The sequence below is a fragment of the Heteronotia binoei genome, chromosome 21 (genome assembly GCF_032191835.1).
Source record: "Heteronotia binoei isolate CCM8104 ecotype False Entrance Well chromosome 21, APGP_CSIRO_Hbin_v1, whole genome shotgun sequence".
NCBI classification, from domain to species: domain Eukaryota; kingdom Metazoa; phylum Chordata; class Lepidosauria; order Squamata; family Gekkonidae; genus Heteronotia; species Heteronotia binoei.
In genome coordinates this window covers 31,247,394-31,273,196 of record NC_083243.1, presented here as the reverse complement: position 1 = coordinate 31,273,196, position 25,803 = coordinate 31,247,394, and the positions used below count along the sequence as shown (strand labels likewise).

General features: G+C 43.1%; 1 protein-coding gene across 1 annotated transcript in view; it reads left to right on the top strand.

Moving 5' to 3' along the window:
- LOC132589557 (cholesterol 24-hydroxylase-like) overlaps positions 1 to 18,428 on the top strand; it is a 47,177-nt gene extending 28,749 nt beyond the window's left edge. The window contains exons 7-15 of the mRNA XM_060262323.1: positions 311 to 421; positions 1,619 to 1,775; positions 3,524 to 3,586; positions 5,386 to 5,458; positions 8,696 to 8,780; positions 10,127 to 10,237; positions 12,833 to 12,921; positions 15,403 to 15,469; positions 18,282 to 18,428. Of these exons, the coding sequence (XP_060118306.1) occupies positions 311 to 421; positions 1,619 to 1,775; positions 3,524 to 3,586; positions 5,386 to 5,458; positions 8,696 to 8,780; positions 10,127 to 10,237; positions 12,833 to 12,921; positions 15,403 to 15,469; positions 18,282 to 18,428 (903 nt within the window). The remainder of the gene's footprint in view (positions 1 to 310; positions 422 to 1,618; positions 1,776 to 3,523; positions 3,587 to 5,385; positions 5,459 to 8,695; positions 8,781 to 10,126; positions 10,238 to 12,832; positions 12,922 to 15,402; positions 15,470 to 18,281) is intronic.
- The last annotated feature ends 7,375 nt before the right edge of the window (positions 18,429 to 25,803 follow it).

Here is a 25,803-nt window from a genome sequence, read left to right as displayed (position 1 = left end):
GGGCTCTCCTTCCTTGGAGGTTTTTAAACAGAGGCTAGATGGCCATTTGACAGCAATGAGGATCCTGTGAATTTAGAGGAAGGTATCGGTGAAGTTCTGGCATTGTTCAGGGGGTTGGACTAGATGACCCAGGAGGTCCCTTCCAACTCTATGATTCTATGATCGTGTCATCTGAGTGATGTAACATTTACACAGTTGCATAAAATTTTAAATCCCAGACCATAAAGTGATAACCATAAATATCCTTGTGGAACATCCTTGGCATTCAGATGCTTTGATCCATCTCCTCACTTTTTCTCAATCTTAACAGGCAGCTTTTGGCTTGGAACTGAACACCCTGTGGGATAACCACAACCCTTTTTTACATGCAATAATCATGATCGTGAAAGGGATAGACTGGGCACGGAATCCTTTTTTTCAGGTCAGTGCTGTGGACATTTGTCATGACAAATGTCTCCCTCCTTGTCCAAAGGTGAAGAACGTATGGTCATGACCCATGGGGGCAGAATTGACCCAGGAATGAGGACAACTCCTGTTCTAGGTGGGGTTGTACTCTTCTCTAAAGGAGCAGGTGCTCTAGGAAAGCAAGAGTGCATAAGAATTTCTTAAGTACAGTTAATACAGATAGAGCAGTTCCAAGAACACACTCTTACTTCACAACCTAAGAAGTGCCTTGTAAGCGGGGCTGGCCCTAAACCAGAGGTATTGAACTCATTTGTTATAAGGGCCAGATCTGCTATAAATGAGACCTTGTTGGGCCGGGCCATGTGTGTAGCTATTTAAAATTAAGAAGCAGAGATATAAACTTTATAAAGGACACAAACACAAATAAAGATTTTTTTAAAAAAAACCCTTAAAATATGCTTAAACATTGGCACTTGTTGATCTTAAAGGTGCTTTCTGGCTCTTTCCTTCCTTCCCCAGGGGACCAGGAGGAGGAGGAGCCTCAGCCAATAGAAGAAAGAGAGGCTTAGCTCAGTAGCTCTGCTGTGCAATGGAGAGAGCTCAGCAAAGCAAGCTATCCTTCTCTTCCTTCCTCCCCAAGGGACGAGCCTCAGCCAATGGAGAAAATAGAGGCTTTGCTCTGTAACTCCTCTGTGACTGAGCAAGCCTTGCAAAGCAAGCTGTTATGCAGAAGGAAGCAAGAGAGAGGGAGAAGAAAGCAAATGACATCCAGTTACTCAGGGGCCTGATAGGTGCCCTCTGGGGGCCTGATTTGGCCCCCAAGCTGCATGTTTGACACCCCTGCTCTAGACTGTCTGGCACCCCAGGCAAGGCTAACTCCTGGTGCTTCCCCATGCTGATTCATCGAGTCACATGGAGCGCCCAATTTGGTGCCCCCAGAAGGCTGGTGCCCTAGGCAATTGCCTAATTTGCCTGCTTGTTAGACTCCGCTAAGATGCACCTAGTCCAGAATTCTTTGCAAATAAAAAGAGAAGCAAAACCCCAGCAACTCAAAGATACAGTGTGGTTCCATGGATATAGGAAGGGGGTTCCCAGTGGTTTGTAATCCACCTTCTTCACTCCTCCATCTCCACAAGAAGGCTATGGCTCTGCCATCTATGCTTGTGATCTTATGCTACCATGCTCATGGCAACCTCTGTGATGTCTTTTTTAGTACAACCCAAAAAACAGAAAAGTTGTGGAAGAGATTCGGGAAAGCGTGAGGCTATTACGTCGTACTGGTAAGGAGTGTATTGAAGAGAGGCTCAGGGCTGTCAGAAATGGAGAGGAAACCCCTCTGGATATTCTCAATAAAATACTAGAGAGTGCAGGTAAGAGAATCTTGTTTAGGAAGGCAGTTTGATCATTTGAATGGGTCACTTTGCTCGCTGCTTTAACAACACAAGCGAATTAATAGTTCTTGGTCCCAGGAGTGCCAATTCAACAGGTTATTTGCCATCAACATATATGCCACTGTGCCCTGATCTGGATGGCCAAAGCAAGCCCGTTCTTGTCAGAACTGGGAAGCTAAGCAAGGCTGACCCTGGCAAGTACTTGGATGGGAGACCTCCTTGGAATACCACAACCGGGAGGCAGAGGCAGGATTTATCAAGCCACTTCTCTGAATGTCCTCCATGCCTACAGTAGGGGTCACTAGAAGGCAGTTTTGACTTCCAGGTGTGTGCACACACACCCAAATACAAAAATACCCCCCAAAACCCATGTATGCCATTGCTGTGCCTACAGCAATACTTCCTGTCATCCAATTTTTAAAATTCAGTCATCCATAATTTTAATTTCCCCTCTTTGCAATGAACTTTTTACAAACTAATTCTCAGTTCTGCTATGCAAGGTGATTTGAACCCTAGAAAAGATGTTATCCATCCCCCCCATCACAGACTCTTCCTCTGCTACTAACTTCCATTCACTAACTCTATCTCTACTGGGCTAAGCCAACTAGTTCTTGGAGGTTACAGATGCACATCAGACATATGTCCTGTCATAGGGCTGCCAAGCTCCCCGAAGGGGCGGGGATTCTGCCACTGGGGAGGTCCCCAACCGGCTGGCCCGCAGTGAGCTGGTGGGGGGATCCCCTCCCGATGTTGCCAGCACAATGACATTACTCGCAAGTGATGTCATCGTGCTGGCGATGTCGCACGATGGCTGCTCTTGGAGTTTCCAGGAAAACTCTTTGGTTTTTCTAGAAGCTCTAGCAATTTGTGAGGGAAACTCTATGGTACCATAGAGTTTCCCTCACAAATTGCTAGAGCATCCGGGAAAATCATAGAGTTTCTCCAGAAGCTCCTAGAGCAGCAAGCAAGCAATGTCGCCTGCGGAAAGATGTCACTCACCAGTGATGTCATCACACCACACGTGTTACCTATCCTGTCAAGCTGAACAGCATGCTGGCTTCGCCTTGCTCCTCTTTTTCAGGCACCCTGCCTGCCTTTCTATTTTTGATACAAGCACATGGAGATCTTATCAATTTTTCAAGGTTCAGCCCAGACAGAAGAAGAATATGCATTTAAATAATGCAGAGAGGCTGCTTCTCAGGGTTTTCCCTCATTCTCATTTTCCTCACCTGTAAGTTCCTGTTTCTTAGAGTTCCCCCCCAGTAGGCAACACTCCAAGAGTTTACAAGTCTCTACTTTGTAAGCTCTTGGAGGATTGGCTACATTAGGGGTGTGTGGCCTAATATGCAAAGGAGCTCCTGCTAGAATTCCACCCCTGCATCCATCCATCTTCTTTGGCTTATAGCCCTCCCTCCCCAGAATAGCAGGGCTCATGATGGGTAACAACAATTCTAACAACAATTTAAATCTAATATAATAACAATTTAAACCCAATGGCAGCACATGTTTTGACGTGATGTTTGTTCTGTAGGCATTTGTCTCACCAACAAGGCTCCTGACAAAGGGAGTTTGACTCATGAAAACATACATATATCCTGAGAATCTCGTCGTTGTTCTCTGAGGTGCTACTGAACTCCAGCCTCAGCTTCTCTTTTGAAAGGCTCCTCAGCTGTCTGCCGTTGTTCTCTTCTTTGACAACTTTGTTCTTTGCTTTTTTGTGTTGACAGTTCAGGAAGGGCAGTGCGATGAAGAAAATATGCTGGACAATTTTATGACCTTCTTCCTTGCAGGTCTGTAGGTCTTTTGTTCCTTTAATACAGTCCAATACACAATGGGAGATATTGCTGCAGAAATAGGTTTCAATGGGCTCAGCTGATGTACCTGTACATTTGAACATTTGTCTGCACTTTAGAGATTGTTTGCTAGTGGATTTTGCCATTTCATACAGTGAAACCCAGTTGCAAAGTGCATTGATTCAGGGTGCATTTTTTCAGCATGTGTGAAAGCACCAAAGAAGTTACCAAAAGAAAACAGAATCTAAAGGCCAAACTGCACATAACTTACAAGGTTCTGCCTCCACCTTGTGCCATTCCCCATCCTGAAATGGCCCTGGGGGTACTATCTGCCCCAATGGGGGTGTTGTGCATGCAGGCAGCCTGTCAGTACATGTGAACCCCAATGGGGCAAATAGCACTCCCCTTAAGCTGTTATGTGTCAGGAAATCAGCATGGGTGGAAGGCTGAAGCCCCTTTTCTCTTCTCCTGTGACCTAATCCTAATCAGAGCTCCAGGCACTTGGGAAACAAGTTCCTCCAAACCTGATGTGTGACTCTCTGGTAATTTCTCTGTAATTTTCAAACCCAGCCTTAGTGTTGCCAATCCCCAGGTGGGGGCAGGGGATCCCCCGGTTTGGAGGCCCTCCCCCCACTTCAGGGTCATCAGAAAGCAGGGGGAGGGGAGGGAAATGTCTGCTGGGAACTCTGTTATTCCCTATGGAGATTTATTCCCATAGAAAATCATGGAGAATTGATCCGCGGGTATCTGGTGCTCGGGGGGGGGCTGTTTTTTGGAGTAGACGCACCAAATTTTCAGTATGGCATCTAGTGCCTCTCCCCAAAATACCTGCCAAGTTTCAAAAAGATTGGACCAGGGGGTTCAATTCTATGAGCCCCAAAAGAAAGTGCCCCTATTCTTCATTATTTCCTATGGAAGGAAGGAATTGAAAAGGTGTGCCGTCCCTTTAAATGTGATGGCCAGAACTCCCTTTGGAGTTCAATTATGCTTGTCACAGCCTTGATCTTGGCTCTACCCCCAATGTCTCCTGGCTCCACCCCCAAAGTCTCCTGGCTCCACCCCCAAAGTCCCCAGATATTTCTTGAATTGGACTTGGCAACCCTACCCAGCCTGCAAGATCAGAGTCTTGTTAACTGGTAGACAGGCCTGGTGCATTCTAGTAGGCCAGGTAGACAGCCACCTAGGGCTTCACCTGGCTGCAGGGGTGGGCATGGGTGCCCCTCCCCAACTCCCCCTGAGTGTGTGCTCCTTGGAGCCTGTTTTCCCTTGCTGTGGAAATCTTCTGAGCACACTCGCTACCCTGCCCTGTTTTCCCTTGCTGCGGAAATCTTCAAAGAGCACACTCGCTGCCCTGCCGTTCTCACCTTCCCAGGCCTGCACAGACTTGGGAAGGCAAAAGTGGTGGGGTGGTGCGTGCACTTCTCAGAGGAGTGCACACACACCCTGCCCCGCCACCCTTACTTTCCCAGGTCTGCTGGGGCAGGGGGAGGGCCTAGGGTTCCAAAACCCCTGGCACCAGCCCTGCTGATAGAGGAAGAAAAGAACAGAAGTACCTGTGTGGCTTCAAGCCAGACTCATTCTCTCCCTGTGATACTATCAGCAGACTCTTTATACTATCTTCAGGAATTTGCACTGAGGCAAAAAAAAAAATGTATTGTTTCTTGCTGTTGGCTTCTTCTGCCAACACTCAAATATTTTAAGTTTGATATTTTTCCTTTTGTGAAATGACAACATCCAGCCTGTAGTTTTATTTCTGTGCATTTTAACCACCTAAATGATTTTCTCTGTCCTTGCAGGTCATGAAACCACTGGCTCTGTGTTGTCTTTCACTTTCATGGAACTGGGAAGGCAGCCTGAAATATTAGCAAAGTCAGTGAATGAGGAAACTGTTGTCCACATATTCTGTGACATGTTTTTTTTACTTGTGTTTGATTGTAATTTCATCAGATTATACCGTTCCATGTGTTAAAAACATATATCTCAAGGGGCCAAATGAAGCTGTCCTATACTGAATTAGACTGTTGGTGTATCATGGTCAGTGTTGTCTACTCAAACTGACAGTGGCTTGCCAGGTTCTAATATTTTTTAAAATTGGAGATACCAGGGATTGAACCTGGAACCTTCTGTTTGCCAAACAGAGGCTCTGCCATTGAGCCACAACCCCTTTCCCCCAGATACCTACCTTACACAGTGCTCTCTTGTACACACAGTCATGATCCTCTTCTTGTTCATGTGGATAAACCTAACTATGTCAACCCCGTAGTAGTAGTAGTAAGTGCTATTAAGTCCCAACTGACTTTTGGCCAGCCCGTGAGGTGTTCAAGGCAAGAGACGTTCAGGGGTGCTTTGCCATTTGTCTGTGTCCACATCATGATCACCATATTTGTTAGAGGTATCCCATCCAGGGGTGGAATTCTAGCAGGAGCTCCTTAGCATATTAGGCCACACACCCCGATGTGGCCAATCCTCTAAGATCTTACAAGGGTCTTTTTTGTAAGCTCTTGGAGGATTGGCTACATCAGGGGTGTGTGGCTTAATATGCAAAGGAGCTCCTGCTAGAATTCCACCCCTGATCCCATCCAACTATTAGCCAAGGCCAGCCCTGCTTAACCTCTGAGATCGGATGAGATCAGACTAGCCTGGGCTATCCAGTCAGGGATGTCACCTAGTCTTGCATACAGTCATCAACAATGACTACAATCACTGTGGCACATTTAATAGTTGGTGTAATCAGAGGTGCTACTATTGAGTGGTATCTGCCTCAATCACACATTTATATCTGTTTTCCCGTCAATTAGTTATCAAGTATAAAACAGAAGTCCAGAGGCACTTCAAAGACTTACAACATTGATTTTCAGCATGAGCTTTCGTGACCCCAGAGCTCACATGTCCAGATGAAGACATTCTACCAGGGCTTTCTTTAGAGCAGGCACGCACAGGAACACAGTTCCAGCTGGCTTGACATCAGGAGGTGTGGCCTAATATGCAAATGAGTTCCTGCTGGGCTTTTTTCCTACCAAAAAAAGCCCTGCATTCTACAGTTTTTTTTAAAAAAACTGAAAGCTCAATTCATTCCATCTAAAAATGTGAGCTCTGACTCACAAAAGTTCATGCTGGGATAAATGTTAGTCTTCTGTTCTATTTTATTACAGTGCATTAACATGGCCACCCCTCTGGAATTATCCCAGGATAGTCAGCATGGTTTTGTGTGAACTTTACATTCAAGACACTCTTAATCTTCCAGCATACTGATTGGGTTGACATTGGTGAAAAATGTCTGGTCCCTTTAACAGAGGCTTCATATGTGGAAATGGACAACTGAAGCCTTCTCTGACATGGAAGTAAATAACATCACCCGGTAAATAACATTCCATCAAGTCAGCTTTAGGTGGGGAGCAACAGCAAAGTTTGAGTCCAGTGGCACCTTTAAGACCAACAAAAAATTTAAACTTTATTGGTCTTAAAGGTGCCACTGGACTCACACTTTGTTCTATTGGACCATAAGGAAGGCCAAGCGCAGAAGAATAGATGCTTTTGAGCTGTGGTGCTGGAGAAGACTCTTGAGAGTCCCTTGGACTGCAAGATGATCAAATCAGTCAGTCCTAAGGGAAATCAACCCAGACTGTTCCCTGGAAGGTCAGATGCTGAAGCTGAAGCTCAAATACTTTGGCCACCAAATGAGAAGGGAGCACTCCCTGGAGAAGATCCTGAAAGACAGAAGGCAAAAGAAGAAGGGGATGGCAAAAGATGAGATGGTTGGACAGCATTACTGATGCAACTGACACAAATTTGAGCAGACTTTGGAGGATGGTGGAAGACAGGAGCGCCTGGCGTGACTTTGTCTACGGGGTCGCAAAGAGTCGGACTCAACTGTGTGACAGAACAAAAACAAAATTAAGTCTTTATTAAAGGGAAAGGACTACTTTTTCTCCTGGGAGTTGGCAACCATTAATACACTGACCCCAGCCCCACACAAGGTTGCAGATGAAGCCCAAATGTCAGTGACCTTTAGAATGAAGACAGATGTCACAGATAAAGGGAATTCACTGTTGGTTCTTCACCTGTGTAATAAACTCTGCTTTTTCCTGACTTCACAGTTGGCCCAGCAGGTGTACGTTCTATCAAGATGAACAGTGTGTTGGCTTTCAGCCTTTTCCCACTGCCATTTCCCAGGCACATTGCCTGTCTTTTTTTTTTTTTAAGAGCCATATGTCAATCTACAACTTTTTGCAGGATTCAGGGAAAAATATGCTAGGACTAGACATGATGAAGATACTTTCCAGTCTACTCCATCATTCTATACATGATACATCAACCTTCACCTAAGGATGCTCAGTGGCTTGTTGGATTATGACCATGAGGTACATAAACTCAGATCTCTGTCCCTTGACAACAGAACCACTGAGCATTTGTCTGTGTAAGGAAATTACCTTCCTAAAAAAGCAAACGTGGATGTTTCAAATAAACAAATATTTATTTTATTTATTTATATTTTCAATTTAAATACCACCCTTCCCTGAGTCCACAGAGAAGGTATACATCTTGCTGTAAAGCAGTGGTCCCCAACCTTTTTGGCACCAGGGACCGGTTTTGTGGAAGACAATTTTTCCACAGGCTGGGGTGTGTGTGTGTGATGGTTTCACAATGATACAATTGTGCACTTTATTTCTATCAGTTTGGTGTAATGGTTAAGTCTCTTATCTGCAGACTCTTATCTGGGAGAACCAGGTTTGATTTCGCACGCCTCCACTTGCAGCTGCTGGAATGGCCTTGGGTCAGCCATAGCTCTCGCAGAGTTGTCCTTGAAAAGGCAGCTTCTGGGAGAGCTCTCTCAGCCTCACCCACCTCAGAGGTTGTCTGTTGTGGGGGAGGAAGGGAAAGGAGATTGTGAGCCGCTCTAAGATTCGGAGTGGAGGGTGGGATATAAATCCAATGTCATTGTCTTATTTTTATTATTACATTGTAATATATAATGAAATAATTATACAACTCAAGGCCCGGTTGCTAACAGGCCATGGACCAGTACCGGTCCACAGCCAGGGGGTTGGGGACCCCTGCTGTAAAATATGAGGGCAATTCACTGATATTCTTGTCTCTGTTTCTTAGACTTCGGGCTGAAGTCAGCAAGGTGCTGGGTGTGAAGAGAGACATTAACTGTGAAGATCTTAGCAATCTCCGCTACTTATCACAGGTAGAGGTGAAAAATGAGGTCTCAGAGCTCTGAATGTTCTTTGCTGTTCTGTAATGAAGCGGAGAACAATAGCGAGTATAATGCTTGGTGTCATTTTGAGGCAAAGAATATCCCAGAGCTTCTTAGTGTAATATATATCTGTGACAATGATGTTCTAGGATTCCCATGCAGAAACGAAATTATTACTTGCTCAGTAGGCATGTTAGGCAAGGCATTTCCACAGGTGGAATAGTGCCATGGTGGGCTGCCCACATTTCTGTCTGCTCTGCCATCCCCCATGACTGTACAACAACTTGGCCAATTCCTCTGCCTTCCATTATATGTACAAAAACTCTCCCGTGCATTAAAAATAGTTATTTTTGTGTATGTGCCAAGTGTATTATAATGGGCTTTTGGCAGGGCTTATTTTTGTAGCAAAGCCCAGCAGGAATTCATTTGCATATCAGACCACACCCCTGACATCACCATTGTTTCTACAATTTTTCTACAAAAAAGCCCAGCAACAACTTATTTGCATTTTAGGCCACACCCCCTGACACCAAGCCAGCCGGAACTGTGTCCCTGTGCATCCTTGCTAAAAAAAAAAAAAGCCCTGTATTCCTGTGTTGTACACAGAAGGCTTAATCCCATGGACAATTTCCATGAATGAAAAAGGATTTCTATCTGTGGACCATGACTTTCTCATCTCCCCCTCTCCCTGCAGCCCCAAATACCCTTTGAAATACTACTGGGTGGGGGTGGGGGGTGGCAGGAGAGTTGGAGGTCTACAGCAGCAGGAGGGAAATCAGTGACAATTTCCTCTTCCTGTCTGTGTCAGTTCTCCAGGACATCTAAGCCAATTTAAGTAACTTACCTTTTGTGGTGGGATGTCATTTTTTCTAAGATCTCATTGGGCAGTACGTTGAATTTAGAGCAAATGCAAGACTTTACTCTGGATGCCATGAAGTTTTGCTGGGATGGGAAACCATTGAATAATTTCTCTAAAGAAAATCTTTCTGCTAAGCCTGCATAATTTGTGTAGGTCTTTCTGACTTCTAATTTACAGTTTTGAAAGAACCACAGAATTTGGTACTCCCTCAGCATTTTTATATACAGGGCAACATTGGGTTGAACAATAGTGTTTGAAATTGAAACCATCCTGCAAAGTTAAAAAGCCATATAAGACACAACTGGCAGTACTGGAAGATTAAGATTGCTGTGTTTACTAAAAACCACCCAGTAAATTCACAGCAGGTCTAGAGTTTTAACCAAGGTATTCCAGTTGTAGGTCCATCTCTCATGATAGATAGCAAGAAAAATGTGGTTTCTCTGCCTAAACTGAGTTCAATTGATCTTTACTGCCTCAGGTTCTCAAAGAAGTCCAACGATTGTACCCAGCTAGCCCAACCACTCTACGTTGGACAGGAACTGAAACCATTGTTGAAGGGATCAAAATTCCAGCAAACTCCACCCTGATTGTGAGTCTGTTGAATGGACTGCTATGTCTGCTATAACATATCACAAGAACACAAGAAGAGCCCTGCTGGATCAGGCCAATGGTCCATCTAGTCCAGCATCCTGTCTCACACAATAGCCAACCAGTTCCTCTGGCGGGCCAACAACAGGGCATAGAGGCAGAGGCCTTCTCCTGAGGTTGCCTCCTGGCTCTATCCAGGTCAACTTTGTGGAGTTATTTTGAGGCTGGTTAACGTGGAGGCTTTTGCCTTTTTTTCTCTGCTCTATCCAGGTCATGGCAAGCAGTATTTTATCCACCCAGTTCGTGGAGATCCTTTTAGAGCTCTTCATAGCCAGTCTTGGTTTTCATCATCCTGAATAATTTTGTGTCATCTGCAAACTTGGTCACTACACTACTCACCCCCAGTTCCAGATCATTGATGTATAAATTAATAGTGGTGGCCTCAACACCAATCCTTGTGGGACCCCACTGCTTACTTCCCTCCATTGCTTATTTTTCTTCTGAGGGAATGCGGTGGAACAAAATTCTGGAACATCTTTGTGGAAACAAAATTCTAAAAAAATGTTTAAAAGTTCATGAGGGGCACCCCTGTATTTCTCTTTGATTTCCCTCTTGAGAGTTCCGGCACATCTATTTTCAGAAAAAAAAGTCTTGGTGAGCACTGTCTATTTATTCCTACTCTTTGCTTCCTGTCATTTAATCCCTTTTTAATCAATATTTTTGCATTCTCTCTTTTTTAAATTAAACTTTAGAAAACGATATACAGTAAGTGCAGTCAAATATTCACAAAATCTTAATCCTTTAAATTCCCCCTCCCCCCAGACAAAAATCTATAATAACATCTATACCATTATCCTAGGATTTGATTCAGACAGGCAAAGTTCAAGAAATAGATACATCAAAGCAATATGATGTATTCTATAAGCTGAGCTCTTTTGAACTCATCCGTATGTATTTTTTATGTAGGGAGTTTATTTTTCAGCTTTTTACTTTTTAATCCATAAGGGAACCCATCTTCTTATCTCATGAGTGCTAAGTTTTACCAAGGAGTCTTTGGTGAGGTACCTTGTCAAAAGCCTTTTGAAAGTCCAAGTATATAATGTCTACTGAGTCCCCATTGTCTACATGTCCACACTTTTGCTTGGCCTTTATATGTTTTAGTACAAGCTGGCTCAAAGCCACCAAGCAGATGCAGCTGACCAGCTGTATAGCAGGATCTTTCAGGATCTTAAATTCCCCACCCTCAATTTTGCATGCTAGGTTAGCCGCAAAAGCCTAAATGTGCCAATTACCTTCTCTTTGTCCAGAATGCTCAGGACTACAAACACACTTCTTTCATCATCCATTTTACCCTTGAAGCAATCCTGAAGGAGAGAGAGAGGGAGAGAGAGAGAGAGAGAGACTGATCCAAGGTCACCCAATCACCCTGATCCAAGGTCACCCAGAAGGGGGGTTTGAACCTGAGTCTCTGGGATCCAATCTGACACTAACTGCAGCATTACAGTTGCACTGATAAGTGCAAAACATTCAGACCACACTTTGTACAGACTGTTTTTGTAAGAATATCTACTCCTCTTCAGGTCACTTCCACCTGGGTCTTATTTTATTCATTTATTTTAAACATTTATTAGCTGCCTTTCTAATTACAGGAGCTCAGGGCAGCTTACAATATGAACAACAATCTATATATGATGCCCACACTTCTATGATGTGTATACTCATTAACAGACCAGCTGGTGCCTTCCAAGAACAGGATATTCTCTCGACCACAGGAAGCCAGTTTGGTGTAGTGGTTAAGTGTGAGGACTCTAATCTGGGAGAGAACCAGGTTTGATTCCCCACTTCTCCACATTCACCTGCTGAGTGACCTTAAGTCTGTCACAGTTCTTGAAAGAGCTGCTCTCTCATCCCCACCTACCTCACAGACAATGTTCCCTGTAAGCTGCAGAGTCTTGTGAGCAAAAATTCTACTTTGTGAGCTACTGGCATTAAAGTTGTAAGCTGCTGCATAAATTAGTGTGCTCTGGAGTAATCCTTCCTGAGCTAAGACAAAAATGTGTGAGCAGGAGGCTAAAAAACTGTGAGCTAGCTCACGCAAACTCATCTTAGAGGGAACACTGCTCACAGGTATCTGTTGTGGGGAGAAGAAGGGAAAGGAGATTGTAAGCTGCTCTGAGACTCCTTCGGGTAGTGAAGGGTGGGGTATAAATCCAGGTTTTTTTTCTTCTTGAATTGAATGATGTAAAGCATTTCCTGCACAAGCTGATATAGTGGTGCAACCCTTGACAGAGTCACCCCTTCTAAGCCTATTGACTTTTGGAATAATAAATCTGTTTAAGATTGTATTGCAAGTGTAGTATAATTGTTCAGCTTTTATTTTATCACATTTACATTCCTCCTTTCCACCCAATCAGAGCCACCAAGGCAGCTGACAATTAAATAATAGATGTGCAAAGGTTTCTATCAGAAAGGCTGGGGAAAGAACTTCATTGAAATGATGTGTTTAAATGTGCATTTACCTGTCATTTCCATAGACCCTTTAGAAAGAAAACACTTGTTTTATATATGCTAATGTCGATGACTTCTCTTTTGACAGTTCAGTACAGCTGCCATGGGACGCATGGAAAAGTTTTTCAAAAACCCACTCACATTTGATCCTGACCGATTTCAGAAAGACCAACCAAAGTGAGTATTTTATACTGTACATAAGGTAAAGAGTATTAAAAGTTCTGTTCTTTAAACAAAATGTATTGACTTGTCTGGATTTTTGCTGCAGCTTAGCTTCTTCACTGCTTCAGTTTCCCCCTCCCTTATACCCAGCATTGTTCACGGGTCATTGTGCTCCTCATTCTTCTTAAGAGTTATTCCTGTTTTTTCAGACCACTTTTGTGGCAGTCTGAACAAGCATGGGGAGTGGGACTGAAAAAATCCTGATGAGGTAAAGTAGCTAAACTGAAGCAGAAACTCAGTATGTATGAAATTTGGTGCATGTTTGCTAGAGTTGTACAAAACCTTAAAAAATTACATTTTTTAATGATAATTTTTTGTGGCTTGGAGTCCGCTTCATGAACTTTTCTGCTGGAAAAAAAAACATTGTAGGCTTTAAGATGCCATGAGAGTAGCTGTAAGAGATTACCATTGTTGCCTCCTCTCTGTGTGTGAAGTGCTGTCAAGTCACAGCTGATGCATGGAGACTCCTCATGGGGTTTTCAAGGCAAGAAATGTTCAAAGGTGGTTTGCCATTGTCTGCCTCTGCATATCAGCCCTGGATGTCCTTGGTGGTCTGCCATCCAAACACTAACCAGGGTCAACCGTGTTTAGATTCTGAGATCTGATGAGACTGGGCTAGCCTGGGCTATCCAGCAGGTGCCTCCTATGTACATTTGATATGGTCTATCTTGATCTGCAGAAATTAAGAGCAAAGGTTTTAACTGTATGTGTATAAAGGTTATCAACTGCTAATCCCTGCAGTCAGGAGAGCCAGTTTGGTGTAGTGGTTAAGTGTGCGGACTCTTATCTGGGAGAACCAGGTTTGATTCCCCACTCTTCCACTTGCACCTGCTAGCATGGCCTTGGGTCAGCCATAGCTCTGGCAGAGGTTGTCCTTGAAAGGGCAGCTGCTGTGAGAGCCCTCTCCAGCCCCACCCACCTCACAGGGTGTCTGTTGTGGGGGAGGAAGGTAAAGGAGATTGTGAGCCGCTCTGAGACTCTTCGGAGTGGAGGGCGGGATATAAATCCAATATCATTATCATCAGCAGCAGCAGCAGCAAAAGTTACTGCTAAAATGCAGGTAACAAACAGGTTCTGCTTAGCTCTTGTGGAAATGAAAAATGTGTGTGATTGCAGCCAGAATGAAATAAAAAGACAGAAAGACAGAGAAAGAATGAGAGAAAGGAAAGGAGGGAGATAGAAGAAAAGTAAGGAAGAAGTGAGAGAAAGAAAAATGAGAAGGAAGATAGAATGAGGGGGGGAATGAATGAGATGAGAATTATGTAAAAGTTTGTTAGAAATAGATAAAATAAAGGGGAAGGAAAGAAGGGAGACAGAGAAGTCAGGCAAGCAGGCAGGAAGGTAGGCATTCATTAAAAGCCTGCCTTTCACTCCTTCCCACTTGCAGGTGGGGGAGCAAAAGGGAGCAAAAGGGAGCCTTCAAATGACTTCCTTCCTCTTAAAGCAAGCAGCCCACTGTAGCCTAATTTGAATAGAAAAAGTGAATATTATTTGCAGGTGGAAAGGAGGCTTGAGTATAGAGTGTACATAATACAGTGAGTCTGCTTCTCTGGTGCTGCTGCTGAACTGCCCCCTTCCTCTGTTGCGATGGAACATTCCTTTTCTGTCAGTTGAAGAGACTGAACTATTTTCTGTCAGAGTTTGCTTCAGTGTATATAGTTATCAAACAATGTTCAATGTTACTTAAGCAAGTATGTCTGTCACATATTAGTTCACAGGGGATTCAACTAAAGGCTGTGTTGTAAATGAAGAGGTGGAATATTGCCCCATAAGAAGGATTTTCTGGCATATTTATAAAAAAAAACTGTGGCAGTATTTTGGAGGGGGGGATGGCCTGAGGAGAGGCAGTAGTGATAAGTAAGACTCCAGGAGAACCTCTCAGCAGAGAACTATCTCCCTCAGAGGTCAGAGACTGACTGATGGGGTACTGGCCTGCCAGGGCCAGCAGTAGGCGGGTCACAGAGAGTCTACCCAATGACAGTGGGGAGTGGTGACAGACAGAATGCAAAGCCACTCCTGTGGTTGCCACAACTTCCAATAAAAATTGAGGGATGAGCCAACGTGTTGGGTTTTTATTATATCTGTGATGATGGTTATTTATAGTTATAGTTATTATTTATGGTTATTATTTATTTATAGTAATATTTACTATTATTTATAACAACAATTCATTGCTATCAAGTTGCAACCAACTTAAGGGGTTTTCATGCCTTCCTTTAGATAAAAGATTCCATCTTCCTCGGTGGTCTCCCAACTAAGTATTAACTATGACTGACCCTGCTTAACTTACAAGTTCTGATGAGCTCAGGCTGGTGTGAGCTATTCAGGAGAACAACATTTCTGGGCAACCACAATACATGTCGGGAAGCCCATCCTATTTGGACCAAGCCAAATAAATGACTGAATATCTCTCTTGCTCCCCCCCCCCCCTTTTAGGCCCTACTTTTCCTACTTCCCATTTTCTCTGGGGCCTCGTTCCTGTATTGGGCAGAAATTCGCACAGGTAAGGCAGCTACTTTTAGGCTTGCTGGGTCTTCCCAGGTATTCTATGGCCCTTCAAAAGCCTAAGGTGCTGAGATAAAATATAGCTCCTTGGCTGCGATAACACACACTAAATAATGCACTTTCCTAAGAACATAAGAGAAGCAGGCCAATGGCCCATCCAGTCCAACACTTTGTGTCACACAGTGGCCAAAAAACCTCAAACCCAAGTGCCATCAAGAGGTCCACCAGTGGGACTAGAAGCCCTTCCACTCTCCCCCCCCCCCAAGCACCAGAATACAAAGCATCACTGCCCCAGAGAGTTCCAATGGTAAGCTGTGGCTAATAGCCACTTATGGACCTCTGCTCCATAAGCTTATCCATTCCCCTCTTGAAGTTGTCTATGCTTATAGCCGCCACCACCTCCTATGGCAGTGAATTCCACATGTTAATCACCCTTTGGGTGAAGAAGTACTTCCTTTTATCCATTCTAACCTGACTGCTCAGCAATTTCATTGAATGCATACGAGTTCTTGTATTGTGAGAAAGGGAGAAAAGCACTTCTTTCTCTACTTTCTCCATCCCATGCATTATCTTGTAAACCTCTATCATGTTCGACGGTTCTTTAAGCTAAAGAGCCCCAACCGTTTTAACCTTTCTTCATATACACTTTCAATCCACTTTCAATGCACTTTCCAACTGGATTTTGCCCGTTCACACAGTAAAATCCAGTTGGAAAGTGCATTGAAAGTGCATTATTTAGTGTGCATGATCGCAGCCCTTCACTGCCCAGCAGATTACTTCTTTTTTTGGTTCCTCTGTGCTCATTGTGAAGCAAAAATAGCATTGCTTGCTGTAGCAGGTAGGTTGGGGCAGGGATCTCCAAGAGGCTGGTAAAGCAGCAAGACTGAAAATATTGTGACTTTACAGATAGGGCACTGGAGCTTCTCATTGGGGAGCAACCATCTTCTAGTTGCTTCCAACATCGTCTCAGTATTGGGACAGTACTGGGAAATGAAGAGATAGCTGTGTAAATGCTACAAATGGAATCTGTGGCCTTTTGACATGTTAAGACTGAAAATGGTTAAAACAAGTTTTCAGAAATATATATTAGGAATTAGAACATATGTGGACTGTAATTAATAACTTGATGGCAAAAAAGAGAAACAAGAAAAACAAAAATTGGACAGAGTTTATGTATGCAAGATTATTTTAACTGCAGTGTTAGCAATAATACTAATATATAGCAGGAGTATGTACATTGTGACGAAAGAGTATAAATAATCTCTGAATGTTTCTTCTAATATTCCTAATACATATTAGAAATATGCAACATTTTCATAATGCCAAGGTTTCTAGATGCAGGAAAAGCTTTTGATAGACTTGAATAAGACTAGTTGTCTTTGAGCAGTGATCATCATCAGCCTTTCCCAGAATGACACTAAGCACGGGGCCTGCTAAACTGCCACAAAACAGCAAAAAAATTAATTGCAGAGATAAACTCTCTAGGACAGCATGACAAATGCCTACTCCAAGCAATTGCTAGGAAATAAGCAGAAAACCTTCATGGGAATAACTTGATTGGCCTCTAATGCCATCAGAAAGGGTCTGTGTGCAATTTGCAGTTTCATATGGTATTTTTGAAATTGCCATAGCAAAATATAAATAGTGTTGTCTAAAACAGAGATACAGTTTCCTAAGACCATTCACTCTAAGGTCTGATGGGTTTAACTTGGGAACAAAGACAGAAATGGTTACTGGTGCTGACTTCACATTTGTTTTATAGGGAACATTTTTGTTTGTTCATTGAAGCACAATACAGATAAGCAGGAAATGACTAGGAAAGAAAGGAAATACCTAACACTGCTAAACACACAAACAAAAGAGGAGACAGGTAGAAAAAGCCCAGCAGGAACTCATTTGCATATTAGACCACACCCCTGATCTCATCATTGTTTCACATAGGGCTTTTCTGTAGAAAAAGCCCAGCAGAAATTCATTTGCATATTAGGCCACACCCCCTGACACCAAGCCAGCCAGAACTGCATTCCTGTGCGTTCCTGCTCATAAAAAGTCCTGCTCCCATCTATTTGCCTTTCTTCTTTCCTGTCTTGTGGCTCTCAAACATTGGATGTTTATTCTATGTGGCTCTTACATTAAGCAAGTTTGGCCACCCCTGCATTTGACATTCTCCAAGCTGCCAGCTGGCTTGGCTTGGAGAAGTGATTTAAAGAGAAAAATGCCTTCTCCAAGCCAGTTGACAGGGTGGGCGGGGGGCTTTGAGAGCCACACAGTTTGGCCCCCCCTGGGCAGATGGCTTCCAGAACTCTTCTTCCCTTAAAGCTAAACTTATCACTTCAAACAGAAGTTTAACTCTGGGAGTTTGTTATCACCCACCAGATCAAAAGACGGAGGATGATTGTAAAGCAATGAAAGAATTAAAGATAGTGGCTAAACGTAAAAACTGTGTCATTATAGGTGATTTTAACTACCCGCACATTGGGTCAATATGTGCTCCGGTCAGGAGAAAGAGAATCTAATTATCTCACCTTCTCAATCTTACTGGACTGTATACCCTCTCTGACATACAGAGCCACCCCACCTTCAACCCTTCCCTCCCTATTCTTCTGATATAATTTATATCCAGGAATCACTGTGTTCCACTGATTCTCCTCATTCTACCAAATTTCTGAAATACCGTCTATATTTCCCCCCAATACTAAGCATTCCAACTCACTGATTTAAACTCAGACACTTCTAACTGTTGTTTTTTTGTTGTTAGTGTCTGAAACTGCTACCATCAGCTCACCATTTTATTTTTGCTTTTATTACAGATAGAGGCTAAAGTGTTGGTGGCCAAATTTCTGCAGAGGTTTGAATTCCAGCTGGTTCCACCTCAGAGCTTTAAAGTTTTGGACACGGGATTGCTTAGGCCACTAGATGATGTAGTATGCAGATTGACACCAAACAGCCATTTGTAGTTGAAGAAGATTAAATGAAACTGGAGCGGTGGTAAACTAAGCATTGTGTTTTAGGATTGCTTTTGGAACATGTTAAATTGTATTTTATAGAACAAAATGTGCGGTTGTGGAATTTGGACCTAGATTAATTTGATAATCCATATGAATTAAATATTAAAAGACGTAAGTAGGAGGGCTTAACTAAACGGGTCCCAAAGATTCCGCAAAATTGGCTGCTACAGAAATGCTACTTTATTTTTTTTAAAACCCCACCAATAATGTATACTTTTTCAAAATGATAGCTTTATTAATACCATATAAAATTTAAAATCCCAGTGCAGCATCTTTGCCAGTCTGTTGCAGCCCAAGCAAAGAGAGATGTCAGTCTTCTGGTACCTTAAAGACAAACAGATGTGTGGAAGCTTCTGTGGACTGGATGTAACTTCATCAGATGGATGTTCTGATACATTAAAAATGAAGACCATTTCACTAACAATGAAGCATGTTCTAGATGAATATTAATCTGATCAAGATCCCTTGTCACTTTTGATCCCTTGATCAGCTCTGCTTATCACCCCCAGACTGATGGTCAAACAGAGAGTGAACTCTATTATTGAACAGTATCTGTTTTATTTCCCACTAACAATCTGACTGGGAAGACCTACTCCCCTTTGTGGGATATGGATAAAACAGCACCCATAGCTCTACCCAGTCCTCCCCTTTGTTGATCGTAAATGGGTATGAAGGTAAACCATTCCCACGTCTACTGGGGCGGCGCGGAGGGGAGGAAAACCTCCTGAAGGACTTTGCACAATGGTGGACTAAACTAAGGGACTCCTGGAGCTATATTCAACAGAACTTAGATATCGCAAAGGAAAAGTACAAAAAGCACTAAGACAAGCACCACTCCCCCTTATGGGACTTCAAAGTGGGAGATTCAGTGTTCCTTTCAACGAAAAACCTTCCCTTGCCACAAACATCTAAAAAACTGGCTTATAAATACATTGAGCCTTTTAAAATCAAGGGAATAATTAATGAACTAGATCTTCCTAAAATGTTCAATAAGATTCATCCTGTCTTCCATTCCAGCTTATTCAAGAGAGCCCCCCGGTGGATCTGTGTGGCACCTATGCCCCCAAGCACCAGCCCCCATCTTGGTGGGAGACCAGAACCATCACAAAGTGGAAGAAATCTTGGACGCTCGCCTCAAAAAGGGGACATTATAGTACCTAATTAAATGGTTGCATTTCTCCCCATCTCGCAACAACTGGGTCTCAAAAGAACATGTGCTCGCCCCTGACCTTATTTGGAAATGTTATAAAGCCTTCCCGAACAAACCCAGGGGCTAGCTTAAGGAGGGCAGTATGTCAACATCCCTTGTCATTTTGTAATGCTTTATTCTTTTACTGTCTGTATTGAAACACCTGCTGTGCTACTTAGAAAACAAAAGTATGTAGGCCTTCTAACACTGTCTGTCCTTCAAGGTCAGCCCTATCTGTTAGAATGTTTTGCTAACGAATACTGTGCTGTGAGAATGTCTGCCTTGTTACATTTTACTGTTTTAAACTCATCTCGCACCAGAAAGCTGGGCGTGGATGTAATGGCTAACTGCTTCTATATATATTCCATCACTTGTATCCCGCCTTAATTTCGCCACTGACTTTGCCAGTGGTACTATCCTGTCTTACAATAAACACTAATCCTGTTCAAATGGAGAGTCGTTATTATTGAAGATAGTCATAGACCTGACAGTTGCAAGTGTGCTCTTGTAGAGCAGACAGTGATCTGCCTGCCTGAACAAAGATACCAAGGTAATTGTTAGCTGAATTGCTGGGGTCTCCACTTTTTGATGAGGGAATTAGCAAGAGGTAGATCTAGGTAGAGCTATTTTGGAGCAGGGATCTTTTGCCAATAATACAAATAATAAAAAGGAAGTTTTAAATTATTTACATAGAAAATATGTAAAAATACAATCACACATAAAACAATCAGAATACACATACAATCAAGAGACTAGGAAAATAGAGGTGAGAGAGGAACTTTTAGGGTTTATTATGAAAGTGATACTACCTGTCCAGATGTGAAGACATTCATTTAGAAATTAAAGATGGGAACATGCACAGCCATCATGCTGTCTATGTGCCCAGATTGAACAGTGAGGTGTGGTTTGCTCTCATGTTTTATAGTATTTGAAGGGTTGGAGACCCTTCCAGAGCTATGAAGACTCTTAATGGTCATTGATGGGTCTTTCCTGAGTACCTGAATAGATTTCCAGTTTAAGACAAAAGGTGAGAATGATCCTTAATGTTTGTCATGATGGGTGATGATGGGCTTAATGTTAGATATCAATTGGGTTTCAATACTCTGGGGAAGAGTCAGAACTGCAACAAAAAGATGTGTGCAATGTGGTCTGTATTAGCATAGAGGTAACACAAAAGGTGTTGAGTTGGAGCAGGAAAGTAGAGAAGATTAGCCATTAGTTGCTAGCCAGATATTAAGACATGAGCAATATTTTACCTGAGACCCATTGTTTTACAAATTTAATTGAAGAGTGGACGGGGGAGGAAATTTAGCCCGGGGCTGCTGCTATTCTACCAAACCACAAACACTGTCTACATGCTGTATTTCCATTCCAGCATGACTTCTCTCTCTTGGCCTGCTTTTTGCAATGAACCATGGTTCAGAGTGAAAGACTGGGGGACCCCATCTCTTAGTGGGATGCTTCCCCAGATGTAGGCAGCACCCCTGGGTAACATAATGGGTCAGTTTTATACTGCTGTAACTTGCATGCTTAAAAAGCCTATCTTAGAATAAGACCAGCTAGGGCATGTATGGAGCTGAAGGAGATGGAACTGTGTATTTTCAGGACATCTCCCTGAATGTCCCTTGCCTCCAAGCCCCACTAGGGGTCACCTGAAGTCAGCCACGACTTGCAGCATGAATGTGCACATGCATACACACACACACACCTCTTTTTTAAACGTCTATAACTCTGCAGATTTCTAATGTCTTGTATATATAATCTTATAAAGAAGCAATAAAGAAAATTTAATGTAAGCAGTCTAGTTTTAAGGAAGTGCGGACACACTGACTGTGAAATCCTATGCTGATTTATTGCAATTCATGCCCATTAATTACAGTGTGCTTAGCCTGGAGCAATTTTGCAGATTAAAAAAAGATGAATTAGTCCAGTGCAGTGACTGCTACTTTGTTGGCTCTGCCCTCCCATGACAATCAGAAATGCTCCCCAAAATTCTGCTTCTGAAGGCTAACCTTTATTTCCTATACAAATTTATTGAAAAAGAATACAACAGTTGCTCCAGCCTTATAGGATGCACATGTAAAATAGGATGGACCCCTAAGCCTCTTTCTAGTTTTTGTTTTCTTAATCTTGAAATATTTTTGCATCTCATGGGATCAGCAAGGAACAACAGAAACAGACAGATTAGGACAGCACCAGTGTTCCCTCTAAGCTGAGTTAGTGTGAGCTAGCTCAGTTTTTTAGTCTCCGGCTCACACGTTTTTTTCTTAGCTCACAAAAAATGGCCCTAGAGCAAACTAATTTATGCAGTAGCTCACAACTTTAATGCTAGTAGCTCACAAAGTAGAATTTCTGCTCATAAGACTCCACAGCTTAGAGCACTGAGAGAACATACGAAAAAGAGAACAAGAAAATATTCTCACAATGTTCATCTCTTCAATAGGTCACGGTGGGGGAAGCCCCAGGTGAGAAGCAAGATGGAGATTTGTACCCCACTAAGGTAGAAGGTGAGGATAAACTCACCATTTGACCAAACAGATAATCAGCCTCAAAACAGGAAGATATAAAAATAGAACCCACATTTCACAAGCTGAGCAAAATCCCTCTGGTTACACACCTAGTGGGGGAAACAAGGAAAAGATGTATCCTGGGGCATCTGGAATTCCCCACTGGCCTTGGTGCTGAAACTTGGCTATAGATATACAAGGGCAGGGAAGACTGCAGACAAGGGCACAGTGTTGTGGGACACACCATAGGCTTAGTAAGCACAAAGCACACTTTAAACTGTGCAGCCAGAAAGTCCTAGAAGGAGTCCCAGGCACAACTGAGATTTTATATTGCCAGACCCAGTCGCTGGGAAGGGGATACTCATGGCCACTGTATGGGTGAAGCTTGAGGGAGGGGGAGGGTGATACAGATGCATGTGTGTGTAAGAGAGAGAGAGAGATGTACACACATACAAATGGGAACTTCAAAATTTGTGGGGGAAGGAAATCCCATCTGCTTCCCCCCTAGTTTTTCCTTTATCCCCATTTCTCTCCTTTCCTCCACACCTCAATCACCTCCTTCTTCCCCAGTCTTCCAGCCAGCCAGACACCCCTTCCCCCCAATCAGCTGGGCATCAAGGGGGAGGAGAGGGAAAGCTGAAGCAGAAAGTGCATCCCCTGCACATCTTTGCTTAAAACCTCTTGCCATCACCACAATCACTTGCCTGCTGTGGGGGTAGGAGGATGAACAAAATCTGTCCCAGCTCTCCCCAATCCGCAAGCAGTGGACAGTGATGGCAGCGAGAGATTTTAAGCAGGAAGTGGAAGGCAGGCTTCAACCTTCCTTCCTCTTTCAGCTGATTGAAGTGGACAGCTCCAAGTGTTGTCTTTGCCTCTGCCTTGTCCCTTTCTTCCACCTCTGAACCTGCCTCATCTTCCCCCCAGCCTTTCAGCTGTTGCCAGCTTTGTCTTCCTGCTGCTTTTTAACCTATCTGTGCATGGCTCAAATGGGCAGATTTTTTGATCCACAGAGTCTGGGGTCATTATCTAGAGTCTCTCTCTCTCTCTCATTCTCTTTCTCTGTGTCTCTCTTAATCTATCTCTCTCTGTCTCTCAATCTCTTCCTCTTTCTCTGGGTGTGCGTGTCTCAAAATCAATCTCTCTTTCTCTGTGTTTCTCTCTCTCTCTCTCAATCTCTCTCTCTCTCTGTTTCTCTCTCTCAATCTCTCTCTCTCACACACACACAGCAGTCACCTAGCGGTTTAGTGGCAGAAAAAGGCAAAGTAGAAAATAATGCTATTTAGGCAGTTATCTTTGAATGAGTTAAAGTATATATATATATATATATATTTAAATGCCTGTATAACTGACAAAGTTGAAATGTTAGCGTTTATGTTATGACACAACTTCTATACTGATGTAGTGGGCATGTGACGGCACTGTCTACCCTGACCTCAAGTGTGGTGGAGAGAGTAAAATATTCTGCTTAAAACAGAACACCTTAATTGGAAAGGAGTCCCCCTGCACAGTTAGTGGCAGGGCTTTTTTGTAACAGGAACTCCTTTGCATATTAGGCCCTCTGATGTAGTCAATCCTCCAAGAGTTTACAGGGCTCTTCTTGCAGGGCCTACTGGAAGTTCCAGGAGGATTGGCAACCTCAGGGATGTGTGGCCTAAAATGCAAAGGAGTTCCTGCTACAAAAAAAGCCCTGGAGTGGTCTCTTATTTACCCTGATACAAGAGCTGAGAAGAGGTGAAAAGAAAGCAGCAATTTATGCTAACCCCTTTCTAAGTTGAATTAGTCTTTACTATTTGCTGATACAGTTCAAAGTTAAATAACACTTTCCTGAGAGTAAGCTAACTTCAATGGATGTGAGTAGGGTTCTGAGTAGATCTGCTTAGCATTGCTTTCTAAATAACTGCCATTGACTGTTAACATGACTGAATGGAGAGTGTCTTCCCTGGTGTTTTAAATCACTCACTTTGGAGAAAACAGTTTCTCACAGCAGATTGCAGCAGCTGCCCCCTGCCAGCTAGCCACTAGGAATAAACTGCTGTATTTAATGAAAAATTACCCAAAGCAATTTGGGTAATCTTCAGTAAAGACATCACTCTTTTATGGTACCTTTGGACGCATGGCCAAAATTCTCTTTTGCTCCTGGTTGGGGTAATAGCCTCAAATTAGGTGGTAGGGATCAGCCATCAGCATTGCCTCTTGTGCCAGATGCTGGTCAGACTAATGGTATGAACTGAAGCATGTTTATTCATCTGTTAGCCTATGAGCTGTTTAGATGCGCCTGTTAATAAAGGGAAAAGACAACTGTGTGGATTATATTTGAAACATAGTCTCATAGAGCAGGGTGGCCAAACTTTCTTAACCCAAGAGCCACATAGAATAAATGTCAGATGTTTGAGAGAAGGAAGGATGTTTGGGGAGGGAGAGGTGGAAAGAAAGCAATTTTAAGTGCATTTTCCAAGCCACTGGCTGGTTTGGCTTTTAGAAGTTATTTAAGAGACAAATGCCTTCTCCAAGCTGGCTGATGGGACGGTGGGGGCTTTGAGAGCCACACAATATGTGTGTGAAGGAGCCACATGTGGCTCCTGAGCCACAGTTTGTCCACCCCGTCATAGAGTATAATGCTTTTTACTTACCTGCTTAGGCTTGCAGCTCCTGGATGTAATGCTTTTTTGCTTCAATGTTTAGGCTTACAGATCCTAAATATAACACTTTTTTACTTTCATGTTTAGGATTGCAGGTCCTGGATGAAATGATTTTTTTACTTCCATGTTTAGGCTTACAGGTTCTGATTTCTTTGCGTGTTTAGGTTTGCAGGCTGTGAACAGCTCTTGTGTTTACCTTATTAATGCTGCACTGAGCAACATTGAATTTCTATGTATTCGCTCATGCAGGTGAACACTTTGTGACACCAAATTAGGCAGGTTTGGACAAGCAGGTCTCTCTCTATTATAGACACTGTATGGATCGCTGTGATGATGTATGGCTCTTTCCACATGGAATCCATGAATGACGTGTTGCTATTTGAATATGTTAATTACTGAGCCTAGCAAAGTGTGAGGAAAACTACCACGTGGACTGTCCCCTGCTATTCCAAATTCTTCTGCATTTGCAATAAGCATGGAAGGAACAGGGAAAATCACCATGCGGAAGCAGCCTATGTATAGCACTTAAATAGTCAAAATGTTTGACAGTGACTGCTAAGAAATGATCATAATAATATTTCCCTGGTCTTTATTTGGAAAATGGATTTTTACATAACTTCATAGAACTGCGAAGCACAACATTTACTGTTAGGCACTGTTCAAGTATTGCACTAAGTAATCAGAGGTTGCAGTCCTAAGAACACTTTTGTGAGAATATGCCTCACTGAATAAAATGGGACATGCTTTGAACTAGACCTGTTTAGGATTGCTCCTTAAGAGGTGCTCTGCTGCTGTGTTAATAGTAAACTGGTTATGTCAGGGGTGTCAAATGTGTGGCCTGAGGGCCGGATCAGATCCCCACAGGGCTCCTATCAAGCCCATGAGCAACTCGCTGTCATCTGTTTCTTCTCTCTCTCTTGCTTCCTTCTGCATCACAGCTTGCTTTGCCAGGCTTGCTCAATCACACAGGAGTTACAGAGCAAAGTCTC